Raw genomic sequence first — 26,218 nt, forward strand, 5'->3', positions numbered from 1 at the left:
TTCATGCCTCTGGGCTCCTTTGCCCTGGTTGACGGGTTGGAGCCACAGTTACTACATGAGCTGCCAGAGGCCCTGCCAGCAGCACTCAAGGTTCCTTCTGCCTGGTGGCCAAGCCCACTCAACTGCCAGAAGCCAGAGGTCTTAGGTAATGGCTCCTTGCTGTTTCCTTGCATTTCCCCCAGGCCTGGGAGGTACTGGGCTTTAGGAGATGCTGCTGGCAGCCTGGGGCACAGACAACAGTCTGCATGAGGTAGGAAACGGGCACAACCAGGCAAACTGTGCACACCTATCGCCCTCCCCAGTGCTCGTGCACGTGTACACACACAGGCACTCATACGCATAAGAAGCAAGGGGATGAATAATGCAGAAGGGAGGAGGTTTGTCAGGAGGTGGTCCTCTGTAGTTGGAGAGGCATCCAGCCAAAAAAAAGAAAAAGAAAAAAAGAAGCAACAAAATCTGACTTTCCTTTACCTATAACCAGCTGGTGCTCTCTTCCCATCCCTCCTGCTGCGTTAAATCAGGAGAGGGCCTCACACAGCAGAGGAGAGGACGTTAATTAAAGCATCAGCTTTGTGCCTGAACCCCAGTCACTTTTTTCACTCACTTAAAATGCCTCCTGATGATATAGCGACACAGCTCAGAGCTTCCATGGGGCTCCCAGCCCTGGGCTGCAGACACAGGTCTCTAAGAACAACAGTGTGACTAGGCAAGAACATCTCTTCAGCTACTAACCTTTCAATTCTTCATTCCCTTCCAAATAACAGCACTTGTTCATGTCAAATCCCACTAATCTGTGACACTAACTCCTCTCCTCCAGCAAACCCACAGCAGCCAACTAAAGACCAAGGCCTTCCTAACTCAGGGCCCCCTCCTCCCTTCCTCAGTGTCTCCCTCCCCTCCTCCATTTCTTGTCCTGTCCGGGCTCTCTTCCCTCCTGTTGAGAGAAGATGGTATGTCTGGCAGCTGTCCACTCAGTGCACTTCATCAAACCTTAACTGAATACCCACGATGCCCTAGGCATGGGTGCAGAGTCCGAGGAGATGTTCCTTCAGCAGTGTCAGTACAAACCAGGGCCAGAGTCAAAGAGAACTAGGCCAGAACACAGAAAAAGAAAGAAAGAAAGAGTCAGAGAACACCTGGCCTTCTGTCCCCCTTCAGGCTTGGTTCTCACAGAAACCTGGCTCTGTAAGAAAGAGAGACACGGAAGGTGGGTGTTCTGCGGCAGGTCAGGTGGCTTCCCACAGTCCTGGACTCCGTGGTGGAGACCCCAGGAGCAGATCTTCTGGAATTGGGGCTTTCTGGGAGAACTTCCTTCCAACCAACTTTCCCAGGTGGGCACAGAAGATTCACTTAGACAGTACAGCTTGTAACACAGGTCCCAGGGCAAATGCTGAGCGCCTCTGCTGCTGCCCTGGGCCGACAATTGGAGGCTGGGAGCCGCAGCAGCAGGAGAAACACAGACAATAAGGAGTTAGCACTGCCTGTGAGAAGCCAGGGACAGTGGCCTTCAGTATATTTCCCTGAGGGGGATCACTGACAGTAGGGACTTCTGGCGACCCTTGGGCAGGTGGTGCAGTCAAAAGAATCCTAATTTTGTTTCTTAGTTTACTCCATCCATTCACTCATTTATCTGTTCATTCATTCATACATACTATACATACCATATGCTTGTGTTTAAATCTTAGTTCACCTCTTTGAGCCTCAGTTTTTCTCATGTGTTAAATGGAGATAATTGTAGCTGTGTTCCAGGGTTTTATGACGTTTAAATGAAATGATGTATGAGGACTTAGCCTTAAAAAATGTTAATTCCCTCTGCTTCCTTCTTCTAGTTCTCTGGAAAGAAGGCAGCTCCTTCTAATCCTACACCCCACATCCCACTTATCCCCTCAAACCAGAACATGTTTGCTCCTGGAAGATGTTGTTTTGTTGAAATTTATGAAATGGGGGGGCTGGAGAAGGAGGGGGCAATGGATTTGGAGAGAGGGGCAGGTCCAAAGGAAAGTAGCAGGCCAGACAGAAATGCCTCAGGGCAGTTCAAGTACTTTTTGTGAGTCTGGCTGCTGGTAGGGAGGTAGAGGAGAGAGCAAATTCTCCCACAAGGATGTGTTTCTTAAAGCAGTTGGGGATCTAAAAAGTGGGAGGAAGTGGGGAGAGAGTGAAGCTTTCTGTATCTTGACTGAAGATGAAAACAATTTCTATTCTTGTAAATTCCCTTAGAAATACAGCCTCAGGAGGACTGGGAAAGGAATCTATTTCTTCACAAAGCTTTACCAAGCTGCCTGGCTAGGAGCCATCGGGCAGTTTCTCTAGCAAGAAAGTTGTGGAAGAAGCAACAGTGCCCCCTCCTCAGGCTACAGCAGCAAAGGGAGCTGGGCCTGTCAGTTCCTGCTCTGGGTGACCCCACAGCCAGCATCATAAACAGGGGCAACCCCCCGCCCAGCTGTCCCTCCAGTGGCCGGGGAGCTCGTCAGCCAAGGTGAATGACCTAAAATTATGCTGTTCAGTTGGGGATTCCTGGGATTCATGATGCCCTGGAGAAGCATGGCATATCTGGGGCACCATTTTTACTCAAGGAGATTTTTTTGGGGGGGAGGAGGGGTAATTTCTACTGAAATAAACATGAGTGCTTTATGGAACAAAATTCAGATGATTTTTTTACATCAAATGTGAGATTTCAGTTTGAATGAGCTGCTTTGGATCATGTTCCTCGATCGCATTCGTTCTCTCCTTTTCTGGGTACTTCATAAATAAAAGTTTGAAAAGCCCTTCTTTTTGGAGCTAGATGTTAGGATGACCTCCATCTTAGAAGTCATCATGATCATTCCCCCTGCCTCCGGATAGCACTCTCAAACCTGGTTTCACACTAAAATCATCCATCAGTCCACAAAAAGATGTCAGGCTCCAACTGCAGAAATTCTATTCCATTTGTCTGGAGTGGGGCCTGGGCCCGGCTGTGTTCCAAAGCCACCCCAGTGGCTCCCATGTGCAGCCGGGGCTGAGAACCACTCCTCCTAAGTGGAGGGCTGTATTGTCAGACTCCTAGACCCTTTGGGCCTGCTAACCCCCATTTCTGTTTTTTCTTACAAGTGTCAGGTATTTAGTCTGTTTTCTTTCCAGGCTGTCACCAGCTACAGTCCTACTAAAATTGTCTTCCCTCTGACCTTCCCATAGATTAGGATATAAGGTCCTATTTTTAACGAGTTCCTGGACAAACACGCAAGGTGAGGAAAGGAAATGACGTTTTCTAAATGTCTCCCATGTGCCGGTGCTGTGCTAGATACTTACAATTGTTTTAAAACCACCCAAAGAGCTAGGTGTTAACATCCTCATGCTACAGATGAGGAACCTGAAGGAGAACCAAGGAAATTGAGGAAACCAAGGAGATTGAGGGGCATGCTCTAGATTCTGGGATTCAAAGCCATTCTGTCTGACTCAAAATCCCTGTCCTTTCCAAGACAGTGACAATATATTGCCCTTCCTCTTTTTGTTTTTAAGGAATTTTTCTTATCTGTTTTTTATTTAATTGTTAAACTATTGTTTTATTTCAGGGACCACAGAAGGAACTAGAGTTCTAGATATCTCACACGGTACTAAGGATCATTATTCCTGGTCTTTGCAGACCTAACTGAACTAGATCCAAGTCCACAGACCTTTGGATGGGCTCATGGGACCTGTTCCTAATTCTTGCTTTGAAGATTCAGCCTCATCCATCTCCAGGTAGGAGTTAACCACTCTCCTCAGCCTGAGGGTATTCAGAGCGGTGCCACCAGTTAGGTGGTATTCTCTCCCCAACCCAAACCTGATTCTTACACTCCTGTCTGGGAAGCAGCTGAGGCATCTCCTCTTGTGGGCTGCTCTGTACATGGCTCTTGAATCCTGACCTTTCCGTGACCCCCAAGATAAGTAAGATATTTCCCTATCTATCCCCCAAAGATGTTTGTACATTTGTCTGTGGAGGGTTCTACACTGACCTTACAGTCACCTTTCTTGCCCTTCCTTGGGGCAGTTCAATAATTCTAGCCCTGAAAGTCCCACCTCTACCCTTGGCTAGCTTCTCTCCGATTGGTTTAAGTTACCAAAGTATGTTTACTACCCTTTAGTAAAATCCAGCTTCTTCACCTTTCATTTATTCATAATGCTTAGAAAAGGGCTAACACGTGCCAGGCACTTGGCCAAGCATTGTACTAGTGGGAGGCACAACGACATTGCCTCGTTCCTCAGGGAGCTGATAATCTACTAAAATAACCAAAGGATGCTACCATTTATTGAAGGTCCACGTGTGGCAGCCTCCCTACTAGGAGTCTATGTCCTTTGTGTCATTTAGTCCTCCCAATATCTCATGAGGTTAAGGTTATTGCCCCCATTTTACAAATGAGAACGTTGTCTCACTGATGTTTAAGCAATTAGCCCAAAGTCACAGAGACTACTTTAGTAAGTGGTAGAGCTGGAATGTGAACATATATCTGTGTTCCCAACCCATGCTCTTTCCTTTACTCTGGAGATTCTATATAGCATACTGGTTAGGAACTCAGACTCTAGGGGTGGACAGACTTAAGTTTAGAATCCAAGCCCTGCTGATTTTAATTGCTATATGACCTTGAACAAATTAATTAGCCTTTCTGAACTTTGGTTTCCTCATCTGTAAAAGTAAGATATGAAAATACCTATCTCATAGGGTTGTGGTGAGAATTCAGAAATGGTACGTGGTATTTTAGAGCGAATATCCAGACCTGGTCTCACCTACAGCCAGGTAACATCCGTGACAGGTACCAGCATCCTGGGAACTGGTCTATCCTACACCTGTTCTCTCCAACAGCCCCAGGCACAGTCTGAGGGGAACCATTAGCTCATTTGCAGAACATAGAGGGATGTCACATACTGAATCACTGAATGACCAAACCCTCCAGGTTTCAAATTTCAGGTTGTCTCCTCTGCCTCCATCCTCATTTAGGTATCGTTCCCTGAACCAACAACCTCCCTTTCCTGACTCAGATACACTCACATTTTCCAGAAGGTGATCTTCCGGAATCCGTCATGTATGTCCTCATCATGTTAATAATAGCAAGCATGCAGTAAATATACAGTAAAAATAAAGAGATACTATCCATTAAATAAGAAAGGTTGTTCTCTGTCTTTTTTTTTTTTTTTTTTTTTTTTTGTGGTACGCGGGCCTTTCACCGCTGTGGCCTCTCCCGTTGCGGAGCACAGGCTCCGGACGCGCAGGCTCAGCGGCCATGGCTCACGGGCCCAGCCGCTCCGCGGCATGTGGGATCTTCCCGGACCGGGGCACAAACCCGTGTCCCCTGCATCGGCAAGCGGACTCTCAACCACTGCGCCACCAGGGAAGCCCCTCTGTCTTATTTTTAAAGAGCTTATTAAAAGGAAATTCTGAAGCCCTCAATGCATTTCCCAGAACTTGGAACTTGAGGTTCCAAGTTCTTATTCTCCTATTGCATTTGAAAGAAAACAAGCCTTTCTCCCAGCTCCAACATCTTTGTTTCACCCTCTGGAGAGAGGAGACTATCCATGGTGAAGACTTCTAATGACCACTCAGTGCCAAGGGAATAAGGGGAAACATCTCCCTTGGAAACTCTGAGATACCACTGTTGAGTGCCAGTATAGCCAGGACTTCCCATCAAAACCTCAGACTAGTAAACAGTCCCTCTCTGGCATCAAGAGTTTTCAGGATGGGCAAGCAGCAGGGCCTGGATTGTATCACCATGATCATCTTTCTACTGACCTCTTCATATCCAACTCAATAATTCTGTTTGGGTGGATTTCAGGCTTACCCCTCATCCCTTGGTTGTTTGGGATCAGAGGCTGTTTTATAAAAACAGTGGCTTTTGGGTTCTATGAAGGTTGAAGTGGAAGGGTTTGGCGGCCACAGGTGCATAACTCTCTTTGCTGGTAGGAATTTGAATCAGAAGGCACTTTGTCTCTTCCAAACAGGGTGGGTCCAAACATCAAAGGCAATCAGCTTTGCCTAGTGGCTGTGGCTTAACCTGTACTTTTCTGGGTGGGAAGGAAATAGCAATGACATGAACCCCTGGAAAGTCTAACTGGCCTGAAGGCCTAAGGGTTTTCCTGTCCTGGTTGATGGTGGCTGTTCTACCAAACATTGGGTTCTGAAGACAGGCAGACTCTGTAGGGAACCAAAAATACAGTTCACTTTATAATACTTTACCAATTACCTACTAAGCGCCAAGCACTATATGCCCAGCTGGGGATAGGGGCTACAGAAATGAATAACATAGCCTCTTTCCTTAGTTTGCTTGCAGTCTAGTAACTGGGTAGTGCTGGCTTGACACCTCCCAGAAAGCACCAGCGTCCCAAATGAACTTTCTTCACATGCGGGTTCCTTTGGCAATCTGAGAGACATCAGGATCCCCTACTTGGTTTCCTATATTGAAATCAAGCTCTGAGGGCCTAGATCCAGGAACCAGGGAAACAGAGAGGCAGTAGTCAAAATGGAGGTTAGAATCCATCAACAAAGGAATTTTTGAACAGTGAATGATTCCCTGAAACTCTTCCTCCTGACCTGATCTCAATCATCCCCTCCCTCTTTTCTTCCTCCCAAGTCTACCTTGAAACAGAATAGATGACTAAAGACCTAGTGCAAATCCACATGGGGATACTGTGTTTTTTTGGTAGATCTTAGTTGGAAAGAATCCCAATCAATGTTTGGCCCCCAGACTCTGCTGACTTTCATTGTTACTAAGTGAAGTATTATTCGGTATGCTGGAATTTTAAAAAAATTAACATCTGTACCTAATGGGTGTATTTGTCCAGGCTATCTAGATCCAGCTAAGGAGTGTCTCTCAGGCCCAGTTGCCAGAACTAGTGTTTTCCATTGAAAAGTGACTGCTTTCTAGACTCAAAAATGATGGGAAAGTTATCTGTGCAATTTTTTTTTTTGCGGCACGCGGGCCTCTCACTGTTGTGGCCTCTCCCCTTGCGGAGCACAGGCTCCGGACACGCAGGCTCAGCGGCCATGGCTCACGGACCCAGCCGCTCCGCGGCACGTGGGATTTTCGCGGACTGGGGCACGAACCCGTGTCTCCCACATCGGCAGGCGGACTCTCAACCACTGCGCCACCAGGGAAGCCCATCTGTGCATTCTTTATAACCATCTTCACATTAAGGCCACTCTGCCTCCGTCATGAGATCAGAGTTTGCTGCTTATACATCTGCTTTATTTTGAGCACGTACTCTATCAAAACCTTCTTTGTGTCCCGAACACTTAAGAGCATGCCAGGCCCAGAGTAAATGCTCATATGCATTAAATTGAAATGAAATATGTGTGGGGTCAGGAAGAGAATCCCTGTATCCCAGCCCCCTCTCATCTTTACAATCCCCTGTCCCCAAATTCAAGCAGATTGGGCCACTGTCATTAGCTGCACTCCATATTAATTGAGTTCAGCCCTGACAGCAGGGTGGTCATTACCCCCTACACTCCACCAGTCCTCTGGCCTTGTGTTGTGAGAAAGGTCTTTGGAGTCATGCAGGTCAAGGTTCAAATCCTTATTTTACCACTATCCAATCACTTTATATCTGTGATCCCCTATTTCCAACACAAAATATCTACTGTGATTATTAATGAGATAACATACGTAAACCATCTAGTTTATAGTAGGTAGTCAGCAGAGGCCCATTCGTTATATTTAATCTTTTTAAAAACTCTTTGAAATTCCTGAGGAGACTGGGTCCCTAATAAGGACCTTTCATATTATGTCAACAGCTCAACCTTATTGGAGCAAGCAAAAGTTCCATTCTTTAAAATTCAAATTCTAAATTCTTCAAATTCAAATCTGAGGCTTTCTCAATCGGTACCTTTAAAAAATAAGGAGTGATTCAAATTCACACCCTTGTGCATTGTTGGTGGATATGTAAAATGGTGTATCCACTATGAAAAACAATATGGCAGTTCCTCAAAAAAGTTAAAAATAGATCACCATAGGATCCAACAATTCCACTTCTGAACATGTAACCAATATAATTAAAAGCAGGATCTCAAAGAGATATTTGTACACCCATGTTCACAGCGGCATTATTCACAATAGCTAAGAAGTGTGAACAACTCGAATGTCCATTGACAGACAAATGGGTAAACAAAATGTGGTATATGCATACAGTAATTACTCAGCCTTTAAGAGGAAGGACATTCTGACACACGCTACAACATGGATGAACCTTGAGAACATTATTCTAGTGAAATAAGCCAGTCACAAAAAGACAAAGACTGTATGACTCCATTTATATGAGTCATGCAGAGTGGTCAAATTCATAGAGGTGGAAAGTCATTCTTTCTACTCTGGTGGTTGCCAGGGGCTGAGGGAGGGTGAAATGGGGCATTTTTGTTTAATGAATATAAAGTTTCAGTTTTGAAAGATGAAAAAGTTCTAGAGACTGGCTGTACAGCAATACTTAACACTTCTGAACCGCGCACTTAAAATTTGTTAAGATAGTAAAGTTTAAGTTACGAGTTAGTTACCACAATTTAAAAAAATTTAAAGGGGTGTTTCTTGGATGTTAGTATGAGGCAGTTAGTTGAGGAAAGAGCATTCAGGATGCATGGGTTCATCTAAGCTACTGAGATTCTAAGTAATCCAAATTCTTCTAGTCCCTGAACTTCCAGTTCAGACTCATCTATCTAACTGCCTGCATGCATCTCCACTGGAATGCCTAACAGGCATCTCTAACTTAGACTCTGTCCCTCCCCATCTTTCTAATGTCCGGAAATGGTGCTACCACCCCTACCAGTTGCTCAAACTCAAAATCAAGGACTCGTCCTTGACTTCCTCTACCTCCCTATCTGGTCCATTTTCAAGACTCCTTGTCTAAAGATACATTGTCCCCTCTTCCGTTGCACTAGCCCAATCTGCCATTATCTCTCTACAAAGGCGGGCTAGAGCTCCTGCTTCCACACTTTCCTGCTTTTTGCCACACAGCAGTCTCTCCCATGTGCTTTTAAAAATGTAGGTCAGATCTTTTCACTTCCTCTGCTTAAACATTCAGAATAAAAGTTAAATTCATGCCATGGCCCAAAAGTCCCTTCATGGTCTAGCTCCTGCCTACTTCTCCGACCTCATCTTCCCCTTACTCAGGGTCTCTACATCTGTAAAATGGGCACAACAGCAATCATCTCTGGACCGGGAGCCTCACACAAATTACCTCACAGAGTCCTTGCTACAACTCAGCAAGGTACTTGTTGCTAACCCTAAGATCATCGTGAGACAGGCGAAAGTGCATGAGGCTAGTAAGTAAGTGATCAACAAATGTGAGAGTCCCTTTCTTCCCTTTTATCACAGTGGCGAGAGAGAAACCCTACAGCCCAGACAGGTCTACACCGGTCAGGGATGGAACTGGAGCCAGAGCCCGCTATCCTGTGTCCTCTCCCTTGTCCATTAGCCTAACCACCTGCCCGTAGAGGGCGCCGGAGCCCAGAAGGGTGAGCCCTCGCTCTCCCGTGGGACCCGTGGGTTGCTGAAAGAGTTAAGATGCCTCTTCCCAAATCCTGGCCCTCCTCATCCCTGCATCTGCCCTTGTGGGTTTAATGAGAAATCCAGGCGCTTCGTAAGAGACTGTACAAATAACTTCGAGGGCGCCACTAACTCATTCAGCAGAAAGAGACCCTGAGCTGCCAATGCTTTAGGGCAGATGAGTGGAAAGAAGGTGGTTTTTTATAGCGTCAGGCGGACAGCAGGATTTTGCGCGGTTGAGTGTGAGCTCCGCCCCTGCAGCAGAGCCGAAAAAGCCAGGATCCGGGCTCCTCAACCCCTCTCTTCACAACATTTGATTAGGAATGTGGGGGCGGGCCCTGGCCTGGCACAGACACACACACTCTCAGTAGACACCCTCACTCCTCTCCCTCTCACACGCTCTCCAACCAAGGAGGCCAGACAGAGAGACGTGGTCATTCTCTGAAAGGTTCAACTCGAGGTAAGTCAGTCATTTTACTTCAGGTTTTGTCCCTGGTAGTTCCACAAAGGGACCACAGCAAAGAGGCTGGGGAGCAGGGCAAGGGCCGGGTGGAAGGAGTCATTCGTCCTTCTCCCATCTGGGCTGTGTCCCAGGATGCTGGAGCCGGGAAAGGGGAGTAGAAGGAAGGGTTCCCAACATGCTACCTTTGTCCTACAGTTTCTTTCTGTTGTTGGGGGACATCCAGTTCTCAGGCATGAAAAAGTGAAGGGCCAGGTATCTAGCATAGCCAGGTCTGCCCCACTACTGCTCAGAAAGCCCACCATCCTAGCCCTGTGTCCCTGCAGTCTCTCTTCAGAAGGGTTGTGGTAACTAAATTCTGTTATGAGAGCGGAGAGGGAGTATTGTGTAGTGTGTGTGTGCGTGCGTGCACATGCACACGCGTGCTTGTGTGTTGCTGGGGTGAAAGGGAGAGAATACACAGAAATATTGAGACTTGACCAGGTCCAAGGAGCTGTGAAATGGGGATCCAATTCAGGTTAGGGAATAGCTCTGGCTTGACCTCCTGGACTCTGACAGAAGGGAGAAATGGTTCTCTAGAATGGAGAAATGAAAGAACAGCAGTAACTCCTGAGTAAGCTCCCCCCAACTCAGAGAGTGCCAGTCCTAGAAACTCTCCACCTTACCAAGCTCTGAGCACAGGAGGGTCTCTATCATTGGGGGTGGGGTGGGTGAGGATTTAAGAGTATAAACCCTGGAGCAACATTGCTAAGAGATGGGGGTAGGGTAAAGAGAGGAATAGGGTGCCACCAAACCCTTTTAGCCGTCATGACTCCAAAGGAGACTCAAGTGGGCAGGATGCACAGCCCTGGAAGGCTGGGTCTCGAAGAGGAAGATGGCTCTTGTCTGCCACGGTGCCTAGTCTGGAAGGAGAAATGGAGACAGAGGCTCACTGTGCCAGCCTCCAGACAGCCACCGTGATCCTGCAGCAGCCCAGAGCTGAGCATGGAAAAATGTGCTACTGGTAATGGGCCATTCCTTCCGTCTTCCCCAGGCCAGTGCCAAGGCCCAGCCAGCATGCCCAGGCAGTGGGTGGCTGGGTTGGCCCCTCAGAAACACTGTGGGCTCTTTGTCTGAGGCTGCCTGAGGATGAGCCAGGGGCCTCGCCTCTGCGAGCCAGGGGCCTCGCCTCTGCAACCCAGAGACTAATGGAATAAAGTGGGCCTAAGGGAATTGCTTTCAGGGGACAGAGAGGTCTGACAGAGACGGTGGTCAGAAGGTGACTAGATTGTCACTATTAGGGTCCTTCTCATCGGTTCATTGGATTTGATGTTGGCTTTTAGACTCCTTTCTTTCTCCTGTCCACGGGTGCCAGCCCCAGCCAAGGGCCAATAGCAATGTGAATGGTATACGTGACTATTCCCAGACCAAGAAAGGTTCTAAGGTCTTCTGTCCAAGGGTGACAATCACCCCTCTGGAAGGTACCCATTGTTCACAGGGGTTATGCAGTGCTTTGGCTATAGGTATTCAGAGTAAGACATCCAGCCTGATATGCCACCCCATGACCCCTCATCTTCCACTCCTTCAGCTTCCCTCTCAGGTGACACCAAACCCACACTTCTCTCTAAACCTACCCTGCTCTCATCTCGCTAGCATAACAAGCTCGAAGGCAATGGGCTGCCAGGAAATGTGGGGGCCTAGATATGGAGCCTGGTAATCCAGAGGTGGCTTGGGATGGGAGAGAAGGATGCCAGAATCCCATTCTAAAGCCATGTTCCCTTGGGCACACTCAAGAGGCTTCAATTCCTGTTCCATTGTTTGATGTTCCTCATACATTCTCTTGGTCCCATTTGGCTCTTGCATAATGTCCATGGTGGAGCGGGAGAAGTAGTAACACTTTACTGGACAAGTGCAGTAAGACTTGCATGCACTCAGTACCCACTCTAGAAGACAAGTGCCATACCTGGGTGGCAGTGGCCCCAGCCTGGAGCGAATCTGTAACTGTTACATGAAGACCCTGTGCCAGCCAAGCTGCATGTGTAGCCACAAACTGCCAACCAGAGAGTTTCCTCACCAGCAGACTGTTATAGGTGCTGGCACTGTTACAGATGCTGGCACCACAAGCCCAAGCCTTGTGGTGGCTACAGGGGGACCACAACGTTCCCCACAGACTCAAAACAGAAACCTCTGCCTTCCCAAGTAGTTCAGATCTTCCCCTTTGAGATCTCAAGCCACTTCTGGCTGTTTCCCAGAGATATGGAAAGAGCCAGAAGGCTTTTTCCTTGGACTCTTGGGAAACATTATGTCCTGGGGAGTCCAAACTGGATGTGAATTCAGGACTAAAGAGCACCCACCACCACTACCACTCCCATGGGAATTGCTGTGGCCTTTCTAGCTCCCCCAACAGTACCTTCAGGTTGCTAGAGGTTCCTATGGGCCTGCCCTCCAAAAAAAATGCAGCACCTCCATTCAAGCTCCTTTTAATCTCAAAGGCTATGTTTCTGCGACTCTATGACCAGAGGAAAATGCACCTAGCTCCCCCCAGACAGCCACGTTTCTGCTGGACCAAGTGTGCAGAGGCGGCACTGGGAGGAGGCCCAGAGGAAGTGAGAGCAAGGCTACTGCTCACAGCTGTTTGCTGCTGAAGTCAGGTCCACGTAGCTCAAAGACTAAGGCTCAGCTGCTCTGCCTCCCTGCCTCCCTAGAGTCTCACTCACGCCTGCTTACTCTGTTCTCTCTCCCTTCTTGCAGAGAGACAACATGCAGTGGGCTTCCCTCCTGCTGCTGGCAGGGCTCTGCTCCCTTTCCCGGGCCCAATATGAGGAAGACTCCCACTGGTGGTTCCACTACCTCCGCAACCAGCAGTCCACCTACTACGATCCCTATGACCCTTACCCTTATGAGCCCTATGAGCCTTACCCCTACGGGGGAGAGGAAAGTCCAGCCTATGCCTACGGCTCTCCACCCCCACCAGAGCCCCGCGACTGCCCCCAGGAGTGCGACTGCCCCCCCAACTTCCCCACAGCCATGTACTGTGACAACCGCAACCTCAAGTACCTACCCTTCGTCCCCTCCCGCATGAAGTACGTCTACTTCCAGAACAATCAGATCTCTTCCATCCAGGAGGGCGTTTTCGACAACGCCACTGGGCTGCTCTGGATTGCTCTCCATGGCAACCAGATCACCAGTGATAGGGTGGGCAGGAAGGTCTTCTCCAAGCTGAGGCACCTGGAGAGGCTGTACATGGACCACAACAACCTGACCCGGATGCCTGGCCCACTGCCTCGATCCCTGAGGGAGCTCCATCTCGAGCACAACCAGATCTTGAGGGTCCCCAACAACGCGCTGGAGGGGCTGGAGAACCTCACGGCCTTGTACCTCCAACACAACGAGATCCAGGAAGTGGGCAGTTCGGTGAGAGGCCTCCGGTCACTGATCTTGCTGGACCTGAGTTACAACCACCTTCGGAAGGTGCCTGATGGACTGCCCTCAGCCCTTGAGCAGCTGTACCTAGAGCACAACAATGTCTACTCGGTCCCCGACAACTACTTCCGGGGGTCGCCCAAGCTGCTGTATGTGCGGCTGTCCCACAACAGTCTCACCAACAGTGGCCTGGCCTCTAACACCTTCAATTCCAGCAGCCTCCTTGAGCTTGACCTCTCCTACAACCAGCTACAGAAGATCCCCCCAGTGAACACCAACCTGGAGAACCTTTACCTCCAAGGCAACAGGATCAATGGTGAGACTTTGGCAAAGGGGAGTGGGGAGGGCTGTCTGCTGCATTGGAAAGACCCAATTCTGAGTGCTGGGGGCAATACAGAAGAAATAGAAGTAGGGGAACCAAAGAGTACCAATGAAGTAAGCTGAAAACCCTGCCATATCCCTGTACAAAATGGTACATAGTGGCATACTCTTATACTACACAGCAGTGCTAGGAAAAGTCAGTGGGAGAGTGGGTTGGTACGGAAGAAGACTTCCCAGAAGAGGTAAGTCTCAATCTAGGTCTTGAGAGATAAGCGGGCATGGGCTGGAGGAACACAGGACTGGGCCCTTCTGAGAAATGCAATTGCCACAAACAAAGGGACCAGTCATTTAACAGGCCACCTGGAGGGGGCAGCCAGGAAATTCCTGTGTCTAAGAGGAAGGGGTCACGTGTTAAGCAGTGAGAGAGGAGTTGGGAGAGGTTGGGGAGGTGGCAGTTCATAGACAGGGGGATTTAAGTTGAACTTCTACGGTCCGTCTCAGGAGGAAAGTGTGCTGTTAAGAAACCGTGGTATCTGTACTTTCTCACTGACCCGCAAGAGGATGAGCTCTCTGTTTCCACCTGATCTACTCATGCCTCGACAGCCTGGTCTTGTGTTTGGATGTTTATTTGCTTTTTAAACATAACAACTGGTGGACAAGAGTTGGTAGCCTCTCAGAGCTGAACACGGCACTTGCTCTGGTTGGTTCTCCCTGGAGTACAAGGAGCCCCTGGTGGCAGGGCAGAGGCCCCCTAGGGTAACATGAGCCTGACCGCCGCCAAACCCTGGGGTGGTGGACAAGGACAAGGGCTTCTTGTTTTCCAAGCTCTTCCCAGAAAAGGCCTAAAGTGCTGTCTCTCTGTCTCCAAGAACTAAAATCTTCATTTCAGATTGGATTATCTAGTTGATTTTCAGCTCCCTCTCGGGATCTTGTGTTCACAACATGCTTACATTACCCAAGGGCCTCTGATATCTTAATCCAGCTGGAAGGTACAGAGCCAGATTTTAACCTCTCTTCCTCTGCAGCAAAGTACCCCTCTCCCTGGGGAATGAAGGACTCGTTAATGACCATTGGCAAAGGGCTTTGAAGTAGAGCCTGCTGAGAGCAAACAGCACCATCAAAGCATGGATAGGGACTGAGTCTACAACCTCCCCCATCGATACTTTCTCTCCCTGTGCTCAGGGAACAGATGTTAACGAGCTAGACAGCCCTCTGAGTGAGAGAGGCACCCGTCCCAGAGGTTGACTGTGAGGCGGGCAAGGTGAAGAGGTGCCTGGTTCTCTAGTTGGAAGTGCGAGACACCATCATGTATAGGGCCAACTGTTTTGTATTTAAAGTCTCTCTTTCTTTGGGGGGTGGGGGGGTGGGGGTGCGGGTCTTCCTATTCCCAAGGCAGGGTTCTCTGGCCTCTAAGATGTTGCATGCTGCAAAGGGTTTGACATTTGCTTGTAGCTGTTCATCACCCCACCCAGGAGTCACCACTACTCACCTGCCACCCATTCTAAACGCAGGAGGATCGTCACAACAGAAACGTCATACTGTATACAGTGCTTTAGCAGAGTTTGACTTGAAAATGTGACAGCGAAGGGCAGCTGTCATGGGAGAGAAGCCATTCGTTATTGCCTAACAGTACAATCAGTGAAACTTGGGGTGGGAAAGTCTCCTTTGCAGTATCTTGTCACCCTGTCTTCTTGCAGAACCACATCTGCCGCTCAAGTACAAGGTGGTTCACCCCTTCCAAAAGCTCTGCCACAGATAAAATCACTTCAGTCGAGTGTCTCAAGGTCTTGCAAGAAATTTCTCCCTTAAGTCAAACCTAAAAATGTCCAGTGCCTACCCCAAATCCCTTCTTGTGCAATTTAAGCCAAAGCCCCTTTGTCTGGTTATCTCCCTTTTAGTCTTCTTTTGGCAAAATAACACCGACTCCTTATTTTCCTTAATTAGTGGATTAATACATGTAAAGCGCTTGGTTCGCCTGGCACATAATTGAAAAAGCGATACATAGTAACCATATTGTAAGCTTTTCTTCTATTGCCACTTTGAAATTGCCAGGTACAGTTTTGTTCTGTTTTATTTTTTTCATCGCAAAGATGGGGAAACTGAGACACAGAGAAGGAAAGGCAATCTCTTTAGGTCACCCAGATCTTGTAGCATAGCCTCTACCATCAACATCAAAGGACTGAAAGCCAGGCTTCTCTAGCTGAGAATGGAAGGAGTATCTCTCTGATTCAGACCAACAGCAGGAAAGACCGTTCTCCAAGCTCAGGCCCTCGCCTGGGCAAATGTGAAGGAGGTCTCCCTGCACAGCTGGTCAGGGACCCAGAGCAGGGGTGGGTGGTGAAGGTGGGATATTGAAGCAACCCTCTGAGAGGGGAGCTAAAAGGACAGGAGCTGAAGGGTGTGCAGTGGAATTAGGCCCGGCCCTCTCCCTCCCCCTTCCTTCTTCCATTAGCATCTCCCTCAGTTTTTCCAGCCTGGCAAGAGCAGGAAACACAGCTCAGAATGTTATTCAGTAGCTCTGAGATCCAGGGGGCAGGGCGGGTATACCAGGAAGAATTTGGAAAGACTTTTGTCAGAATTTAATCCGGGATGGAAAGTGTCCTCCAGAGTCTCCAAGCAGAAGCCCCTGTCCTATTCATGAGCTTAGGGAAGATAAACAGGGGGGCTCACGGTGCTCAGCCTGTGGATAGAATCTATACATGCTGTGTGTTGAGCAGCCCCTAAGTGCTCAACAGTTGGGACCCAGGACTTTAGCAGGCAGTCTGAAGGCCCCAGGATGGTGTAGAGAACCTATGGTGGAACCTCTAAGTGCAGTCTGCCGACAGGGTTGGAGGTGATATTTAAGCTGGGCCACTTTACTTCTCCCCAGCCCAACTCACTCCACCTGTTCCACACAGACACCATAGACCTGGCCCCTGGCCTTGGCTCTGCCCCCGACCTGTCCACCTGGAGGCCACTTGATCCATTCCCTGGGACCAGAAAGGAAACATCCAAAAGCATTCCAGGTCTCCACCCCCACGCCGCACCGAGTGCTCTCCAAAGAAGGGTATTTCCTGTTCTCATTATTCTTTGGGGCTGGGTTTTCTATCTTACATTTGCAGTACAAGTTAACTGGCTGCAGCCTCAGCCCATCTCCTCTCTGTCAGTCTTGACAGAGACTGAAAACAATTGCTAGCGCTAATTTGAAAAACAATTTCTTCATCTATCTAAGCTCTCCATACTGTCTTCCTTGCAACCTTCAGGTTCATACCCATAATCTCTCCATCCACAATGCCCTCGAAGGTCACCTCTAGGAAGAGAGTCAGGAAAGCCTTCCTCCCATTCCTCCTGCCCAGCTCCAGGCTGACACACAGCTCCTGACCACTGTGGCAAGCAGAGGAATGCCTCTGGTTGAGGCAAAAGCAAGCCCAGCTCTGGGTCTGCCTAAGTGTTACAGCCTACGGAGACCCGACAGGTAACCTCACCCAAAGCCCCTTTGACATGAGCCACCTTCCTGACGCTCTCACACACCGTGTTGAAGGCCGCCTCTAGGGGCTTCAGCAGCTTCTCAGTGGTGACTCTGGCTGTCCTTGCTGGAGTTTTAGCTGAGTTCTTGGTTTTTATCCTTCAAGTTCCTGACCCAGCAGGCTAGAGACAGAGGTGGCTGATCTGTCCAAGAGGACAACCAGAGGGAGAACAAGGTGAATGGTAGCAGAAGGATTTGTATTTAAATCGAACAGAACTACTGTATCAATTAGGACTGCATGGTTTGGAGGGAAAGTCTTCAAAAAAGGGTACTTCTTTTGAGATTACAAAAAAAGGAGGGTAAACCGTACCATATTAAATGTGGGATGCAAGGGAATTATTTATTGGACTTTTGAGCTCCATAGCAGCCCTGTTCATCTATCAGTTTCCATCTCCTTAGACCTCAGGGCCTTGCTCACTCCTTTGGCTTTACTCAGAATGTACACGGACAACGCCCTCAAAGCTCTGCACTCAGAGACGCTTGTCTCTCAGTCTAGATTTTCTCTCTTTAATTTTCTGCCACTTGCTCTATCTGCAAAGTGTTAGGAAATATTCCAGATTTAAGTCCCTGCATTTCCCCAGTCTTCCTTCTTAAAACAATTCGGAAACACCCTCCTCTCCAAAAGCAATCAAAGCTGCTCGGGTTCGTCTTTGACTGCCTTCTGCTGCCACCTGCTGCCTAAAGATGGGAAAAGATCAAGGCCTGGCTGGAAGGACATTCCAGGACATTCCAGGGTCTACAGAGAGGGGTGGGTATGAGGTGGAGCTATGCAGGCAGAGACCCCACTCTGTCTCTGGTTCTGCCCACTAATTGGTGCAAGTATGACTCCGATCCTGGAAAGTGCCTGCCCCACCCAGCCGAGTTCCACCTCTCACATTAGAAGCTTCACAGAGGCTGTCTGGCCTCACTGCGGACCCAGGTCCCTGATCTGGGCTTCTCCGACCCACCCCCACCCCTCTTGTTCCCACAGAGTTCTCCATCAGCAGCTTCTGCACCGTGGTGGACGTCGTGAATTTCTCCAAGCTGCAGGTGCTGCGCCTGGACGGGAACGAGATCAAGCGCAGCGCCATGCCGCCCGACGCACCCCTCTGCCTGCGCGTCGCCAGCCTCATCGAGATCTGAGTGGCCCACGCACTGGGCGCAGGGCCAGAGCCCCCGTGCCCCTCTGCATTTGGCTTGATGGTTTGGTTTGGCTTTTGCTGGAAGGTCTGGGACAGACCATGTGACAGAAGTCCATGGGCTCCCTCTACAGTTTTCTACCCTGTAGGCAAGTTCAGGTGGAATCAGGGGACAGGCGGCCTTCTTCTGAGGGACATGAAACTCTCCTTTCCAGGACGGAAGTGGTGGCAGACTTCTTCAGGGACTTCTGTCCCTGAAGTCCCAACCCCAGAAATCTCATTACCCGTTCTTCACAATGATCTGGTGCCGTGAACCCTAAAATTTGCTTGAGCAATAGTACATAACCTTACTTTTTAAGCAATCACTGATTCTGTCTGTGAGCAGCGCTTGACAGCTCTGCCATGTGCTGGGCGAGTTGTGCAGTTACTCTGGGCTCCCACTCGCTGCTTCTCAGTATATACCTCTTTGGCCAACTGCCTCCTCTTAAGTCCACCTCATCCACTCAACGTTGCCCCACAGACACGTCTTCTCTGCCTTGGGCAGAGGCAGGAGACCCCAAGGCATATGCTCATCTGCCCAGTGCCTGTGCAGAGAACTCACACTCGCGTCTGAAGTTGGAAGGACGCCAAGAGTCACCTCTACACCAGAGGTCACCAGTATGATGACCATGTTCTTGGCTTGATGTGGGAGGAGAAAACCAACCTCAGGCTTGGCTAAATGTATAGGGCTATATTTTAGCAGCTAAGCAATTCTTTGAAGGTGGATCAGACTTCAAAAGAGGAAAGGCCATGGACTCAGCTGGAGACTAGTTTGGGCTTGACTGAAAAAAAAAAAAAAAAGAGGAAAGGCCAGATTCTGCTTATCATCAGCATCCATAATGGAGGCAGACACACCTCGAATTGGCTGAATTGAGGAAGCAGCTGCAGTAGTTCCATTCTCAGCCAGCACTCTGCATTCCCAGCAGCTCCCTACTTGGGTCTTTATCTTCAAAGGCAGAGTCCATGCGGTTCTCAAAGCATGAGAGAGGTAATTTGTCCTCTCCTCTTATGCAAGCAGAAAGGTCTATATCCTGATGGGAGAGACAAACTCCAACCAGCCCAGGATTTGCCAAAGGAGGAAGCTGTGGTATTAATTGTTTTCTCCTAAGGCCACAGTTAATAGTACCAGCTCTGGCTGGAGATGCTCATTGGGTCAGTGAAGCCCAGGCCAGGCAGCCAAATCTTGCCTGTACTGAGCACAAAACCCTCTGCTTTCACATCTCTGAGCTACACTCTCATTACTGAAGATGGCTGTTACTTTATAGCTTGGGTGGAGAGCAATTAATTCTTCCCATTTCTGAAAGGAGTGTCGTCTGGGGACCTAACCCTCCTGCTCTCTGGGGTACCATTGGGATGGAGCCATCCAGGCAGCCATGGCCAGGGACTGCTTGAGGACAGCTAGCCCTAATCTGCTCCTTGCCCAGATGCCACTGTGTCCCTGATACAGTGTATGCTTTGAAGCCGTTTTCCTGAAAAGGGAAGGGGGGGATACTTGGACTGCTTCTTGGCTCCAGACCTTGAAATCCACAAAAGCCAAACCAGCTCATTTCAGCAAAGGAGCTCTGAGGTGAGGGGCAAGGCTGCCGCTGCCCCAGGGCTCTTCAGAAAGTATCTGCATGTGAGCACCTTCATGCCTCTGTAAAGGATCCTTATCACAGGAAAAGCATGAGTGGTGGCTAACCCAACCAATAAAGTTCTTTTACAATTGCATCCGCAAGAATGGAGTCAATTAAGGCAGACACAGAAGGGTAACTTTAAGGGGGGGGGGTCACATAAGCCTCAGACTGGAGGAGCCCACTTTCTCATCTATTCTGCTTGGGTAGATATAGCTAAGAGGTTTGTAAAAAGTCACCTGTATAAAATCTCTAGTTAGCAAACTCTGTGCTCTGGAAGTTCTTCTTTAAGTCTAACTTCAATCTCACTAGCTCCATATTTCCTTCCATTTGGTCCCCAAGGGATAAAGAAAAAAAAATTTTTTTTTCAATCATTCTATCATTTTTCTCCTTCAACCGTCCTCCCTTGTTTACCCAGTAATTATGGCGCTGGTGGGTCCAGAGTATTGTTGTCTTAACCGCGCCTGCCCTCTAGTGGCAACTATGTAGAACTGAGGGCAGTCAAGTACTGCAAAGCCAAGTTGGGCCTGGAAGAGGAAAATAAGCCTTCAAGTAGCCCATCTGCTCTTTCATTCAACTTCTCAATGCACATTTCTTTTTTCTTTTTTTAAAGAAGATGTTGGAGGTAGGAGTTAATTAATTAATTTTTGCTGTGTTGGGTCTTCGTTTCTGTGCGAGGGCTTTCTCTAGTTGCGGCAAGCGGGGACCACTCTTCATCGCGGTGCGCGGGCCTCTCACTATGGCGGCCTCTCTTGTCGCGGAGCACAGGCTCCAGACGCACAGGCTCAGTACTTGTGGCTCACGGGCCCAGTTGCTCCGCGACATGTGGGATCCTTCCAGACCAGGGCTCGAACCCGTGTCCCCTGCATTAGCAGGCAGACTCTCAACCACTGCGCCACCAGGGAAGCCCTCAATGCATGTTTCTTGAAAGCCTTTAAGAGCTAGGCTTGTGCTTTTAGGACAATTCACTATTTTCTAATAGAGAAATAACCACAACTGATATTTACTGAGCTGAATATATTATTTACTGAAGATATTCACTAATATATTCTGTGAAATTCTGTTTCTAAATCCAGTGCTTCTCAAGAGGGTAGCAGGGGTGGATTATCCATCAGGCTCTGATGGATAAAAGTTGTCTCTTTTCCTTTAAGCTACCATTTGATCAGTACTTATGTGTTAGGTGTTTTATTTATGTGGCTTCATTAGCATTCCTAAACATTCTATGCCATTGGTACTATTATTTTCACTATTTTATATAGATGGAGAGACTGAGGCACAAAGAGGCTGAGGTCACCCAGGAAGAAAGCATCGAGGCCAGGATCTGACCCCAGGCCATCTCTCTCCCCAGCCTGCCAGTTTTGCTCTACTGTTTCTACTGTGCTAGCCTGAAGATCTCTGTGGTCTTGGTGTATGCAGAACTGCCAGGAGTGTGGGGGATGCTCGGTGGTAGATGGGGTCTCACAAGTTGGGGGAGGCCATCCGACTTTATTTTTTGTGGACCTAAATCCATTCTGCTAGCATTCACAGTCCCTTTATGAATTTTCCAATTAAAATTCACTCTTCATCAATAAATATTTACCACAAGCCCCTGGTCAGGCACTGGGGATACTGCAGACAATAAAAGCAAGCCTTCCTTGCCATTGGGGGATTTATAATCTGGTGCAGTGACAAGCAGTGAACTAAAGAGTCACCCCAAGGACCACATAGTTACGAACTGAGAAAGGGCTGTGAAGGAGATGAGGATGGGTCTACGTGAGGATTATCAAGGAGCCTGACCTAGTCTGGAGGAACAGGGGCAGATAATCAGATATGGAGGGAGAGGGTACTTACCTAGATGAAGAGACGGGAGGAGAGTCCAGCAGAGATAACAGCATGTATAGACCTCCTAATGCAGGAGGAAGCTTCCTGGACACTGAAAGACAGCAAAAATGGCTGGGGGCACAGTGGCAAGGAGCAACGAGGCTGGAGCTGTAGGCAGGGGTAAAACCATCTACTGCCTTTATTCTCTTATTTCAGACACAAGTACCAAAAAACTTTACCAACATTCCAAAGCTCTGGCTCAATCTCACAGTTCTGTCTTCCAGCAACTAGCGGGCAGATCTCACTTCGCACCATCAGAGCCTTTTCTAAAACTTTTAAAGGTGGCAATCCATGCCCACTTTCTCCCATTCGGCTCTGATCAGTACCGAGCTCCAATGGACACTTAACCAATAATCATAGCATCAGAAGTGGTGTAACCACTTCACATCAGAAGTGGTGTAACCAGGGAGTCTTGACATTTGTGGACCCCTTTGGCAGCCTGCCAAAGCCTATGGACCTCTTCTCGAAATGTTTTTGAAGGTATAAAATAAAATCCATTGGATTCCAAAGGAAACCAATGAAGTACAGTTATCAAAATGTATAAATATTTTAGATCATATATATATATAAATGTTTATTGATGTCATAAATAATGAGATCCAGCAACAAGTCTAAATAACTACAGTCATTTCGAAGTGCTAATGAGCACGAATGTATGTATTTTCAATAACTGTAATGTGATATGAAGATATCTGTAATTTCAGTTGGTGACAAAGCTTCAGGCTGCTAATATTGCGGTGACTTGTTACCTTCATAACTGAAGGGAATGCTAAATTTCAGTTAGCAGTGTGAAAAATGAAGATTCAGTGTTTTCTCATCCAAGTTCTGGGACCCTCCCTAAATTAAGCCATGAAAAGACAGGCAGAAAGGCAGATCCTATTAGAGGAAAGGCAAGAAGAGAAGGCAAATCATGGTCTTGTCTCTCTATGAGCACAGCTCAATCATTCAACAAATTTTTTCTGTATGCAAAATCCTGAGCCAGATAATGTCAATAGTTGGTGCATTTAGTGTATGAAAGAATGAATGTAAAGGTCTCCAGGTACTTGCTGTGGAATTTGGTGGAGACAAAAATAACTAACTTGCATTATACCCACAGGGGAAGTAGCGAGTTGTTTGTGTCTTTAAACTTTACAGAGTAGCACTTTCTGTATTACTCTGCTTCTTTCAGTGAACATTGTGTGTTCAAGATTTATCCATATTGATCCTTGTAGTTGCAGTTCATTCATTCTAACCATTGTGTGAAAACACCTAAATTTATTTCTCGATTCTCCTTTTGAGGGACATTTAGATTATTTTCAATACTGTCATATTAGAAACAAATGATGCAGTGAACATCCTTTTATCTGTCTCTTTGAGATTGCATTTGAGAGTCTCTCTAGCGTTTACATCAGGATTTCTTAACAGTGCGCTACTGGCCTTTGGCTCTGGATAATTCTTTGTGGGGCAAGGGGTGGGGGGACAGAGTGGACTGCCTGTAGGATGTTTAGCAGCATCCCTGGCCTCTATTCATGAGATGCCATTAGCATCTGTCCCCTCCCCAGTCCAACTCAAAAATATCTCCAAAGTTGCCAAATGTTCCCTGGGGGGTCAAAACCACCACCAGTTAAAAACTACTGGTATATATGCCCAGGAGGGAAGTGCTAAGTCGTGAAATATGAACAATTTACCTCTACCAGATTCTGTCAAACTGCTCTCCAAAGGGGTTGTACGAATGTGCACTCACACCAGTTGTACCTGAGCCTCCATTTCCCCACATCCCCATGACACCAAATACTGCTTCAGACTTTAGTAATTTGGACAGTCTGATGGATGAGACTTGGTATTGATATTTATTTTAATTTGCATGCCCATCCTTTTTTTTTCAAAGATGATAGCAATTACACTGATCTATTCCTTCTTAGAAGCTAGGCTGAGCCTTTGTTGACAGTCTCCAAAAAGGAAAGGCGCTAAATCTGCTGGCCAAGCACAGAGAACCTGGAGCTGGAATCAGCAACAGAACTGGTCCTCAACCCCAACCCAGACTAGCTTCCTCCACCAAGAAGGCTGGGGGGAGCCCCAAATGGGACACAGCCCTCTGTGCTGTGGGAAGGTGTGAGCAACTTGCATCTTTTCTAGTCTACCTGCCCACGGGAGCAAATACAGAGATTAGAAGGGGTAGGGAGGTGGTCTCTCTTGCCGGGTACAGGGGGCTGGGAATAACAGTATCCTCAGTGTCCCACCCAAAGCCCACCCCACAGGAGCTGCTGTAGCTACAATGGCTGTGATGGCGTTTGTAAGCAGTGGCAGTGGGCAGGTGCAGATGAGAAAGCATCAGCAACAGGTAACTACATGAACAGTAAGTGAAGGGCAGCATCAAAGGTGAGCATCTCCCCAACCTCAGGTCACACGGCATCAGGCCATGACTCACGAGCATTGGCGAAGGCAGCAGTGAGGATGGTTTGTAAGACCCCACACCCCACCAAGGACAGAAAGAGAGAGGTAAGAGGCAAGCAGCTGTGCTAGCTGCAGTAAGGCACATCCACCTATTGGCTCCATTGTCACACCACCAGATCATCCGTTACTTATAAGACAGAAGAGGATATGTGGGGGACCCACAGTCAATACGACACATCATTTCATGTGTTAGTTGAGCAACCTGGTTAGACTGTAAATTCTTTAAAGGTAGAGAGCGTGTCATATGATCCCTCCCTATACCTCACAACAGTTAGCACAAAGCTGGGTTCATAAGTTTTTAATAACAACTGTTGGATCATATTTCTGGGAGCCAAATGGAAATAGTAGCATAAAATGGATTTAATAGCCTGTTGCACACACCCATACCCACACAAACACACCCCTTTTAATTTCCAAAAAATATGAAGTGCTTTCAACAGTATGACCCCAGTTATCTTCCCAAAATATCTATAAAGTAAGGAGCCAGGTCCGATTCACCCACTTTACAGATAGGGTAATTGAGACCTAACACTTTTTATTGACTTGTCCCTAATGGCATATACTCAACACTGAAACCCAGGTCTGCTGGCTTCCCACTGAAATACACCCCAGTGCTGGGTGCCCCTTGCATCCTCCCTGTCCCCGGCATCTGGCACCACTGAGGTGCCCCAGACACATCATTGCTTTTGTTCTTAATAATGCAAAACATCAACAAAGGTCACTTCTGACATCAACAGGGTACGGCAGGTGATAGAACATGGCAGGATGACCACTAGGGGTCTGGGAGCACTGAACTGCCAGCCTCCGTGTTCACTGAGGAAAATCTACCGACCAGTGTGTAGCATTCGGGGGAGAGGCAGAGACTGCAGAAAAGATGAGTCTCTGAGCAACAAGAAAGGACTTCAGTGGAGAGTTTTGGGAAAAACTTAACAGTCACACCTTGGTGTTAATGTAAGTATATGGAGAGGTCAGGTAAGGCACTCCATGAGTCCGTGAAAAAAAAAGGAGACTGTTAAATCCTATTAAAATGGGATTACTGTAAATCCTCAGATGCTGTTGTTCTATAATTTTTGAGAGGGAGGAATTTGAAGAAAAGTCCTTGACTCTGAGCTTCCACTGCAGGGGCACAGGTACGATTCCCGGTTGGGGAAATCCCTCATGCTGAATGCGGCCAAAAAAAAAAAAAAAACCTTGTTAAGAAAAGTCCTTGAGGAAAAAACGAATCCTATCTTGCCAACAGATCTCTCCCTTCGTAAAATCTATGAGCTAAAACAGGACCCATGTGAAGACTGGGGGCTGTGAGACTGTGCTAAGTTTTATTCTGAGTCCTAAATTGTTTTACTGATAGTAATTTTAAATGTCCCTAGAATCTAGTTGTTATCCCTAGCACCTAAACCAAGAATGGGGGGCTGAGATTAACTGTGGGGAAGTAATACTCATTCCTTCTTTATTAATATCTAAAATAATATCATTTATTAGGCATATGTGTCAGGCATTTTGTCATAATAATGCTAGGAGGTAGGTGCTATTATCATTAGCATTTTTCATTGGTAAAAACTGAGGTTCAGAGAGTTGAAGTATCTGCTCAAGGTCACTCAGCCAGTAGCAGTGGCAGAGCTGGAATTGTACCCTGTCACGGTCTCTAGAGTCTTAATCTTGATGCTACTGTGCTAGGTTCTTTGAATATGTATGTGTGTATGTTTGTGTGCATTGAGGTGGGGGAACAAACTTATTCAAAATGCTTTCTCTTACAAAGCTTACAATGTATGTCCTCAGAAATCTATACTGTACTGAGTCTAGGAGGTTGGTGCCAATAGGTACAGTGTAATAAAGCGGATGATTAAGTTGGTTTTAGAGGATGGGTGACTGGTAACACGGCCCTAGGAGGGCGTGAGCACACACAGATGTACAAAAAGAAAACGAAGAGGGCCCGAGTAATAAACTTGGGAAAATAAACGCCCAAATACAGAGGGACTTTGGAGAGAGGA

The 26,218-nt window shown here is 47.7% G+C and overlaps 1 protein-coding gene and 1 long non-coding RNA gene across 8 annotated transcripts in view; one reads left to right on the top strand and one right to left on the bottom strand.

Annotated features, from left to right (window-relative positions):
* Positions 1-26,218, bottom strand: part of LOC116752893 — a 90,978-nt gene that overhangs the window by 64,480 nt on the left and 280 nt on the right. For 3 of the 4 annotated variants that reach the window (XR_004349638.1, XR_004349640.1, XR_004349637.1), the window contains exon 1: positions 21,768-26,147. This is a non-coding gene — a long non-coding RNA (uncharacterized LOC116752893). Of the gene's footprint in view, positions 1-21,767; positions 26,148-26,218 lie in introns of those variants that run through there. The other variant, XR_004349639.1, reaches the window with a different exon arrangement.
* On the top strand, positions 9,448-20,034 carry FMOD (fibromodulin). Of its 4 annotated transcripts, XR_004349628.1 has the most exons (5): positions 9,750-9,939; positions 12,670-13,657; positions 16,560-16,708; positions 16,905-17,116; positions 18,138-20,034. XR_004349628.1 is itself a non-coding variant. In XM_032630031.1 (4 exons), exons 2-4 carry the CDS (start codon positions 12,679-12,681, stop codon positions 18,177-18,179), a joined length of 1,170 nt encoding a protein of 389 aa, XP_032485922.1. In that variant the 5' UTR covers positions 9,742-9,939; positions 12,670-12,678; the 3' UTR covers positions 18,180-20,034. The 4 variants fall into 4 exon arrangements, 2 of the variants coding, with proteins under 2 accessions (XP_032485931.1, XP_032485922.1); XM_032630031.1 differs by lacking the exon at positions 16,905-17,116 and having other exon boundaries at positions 9,742-9,939; XR_004349631.1 differs by lacking the exon at positions 16,560-16,708 and having other exon boundaries at positions 9,761-9,939.

This window comes from Phocoena sinus, chromosome 1 (genome assembly GCF_008692025.1).
Source record: "Phocoena sinus isolate mPhoSin1 chromosome 1, mPhoSin1.pri, whole genome shotgun sequence".
NCBI lineage: Eukaryota > Metazoa > Chordata > Mammalia > Artiodactyla > Phocoenidae > Phocoena > Phocoena sinus.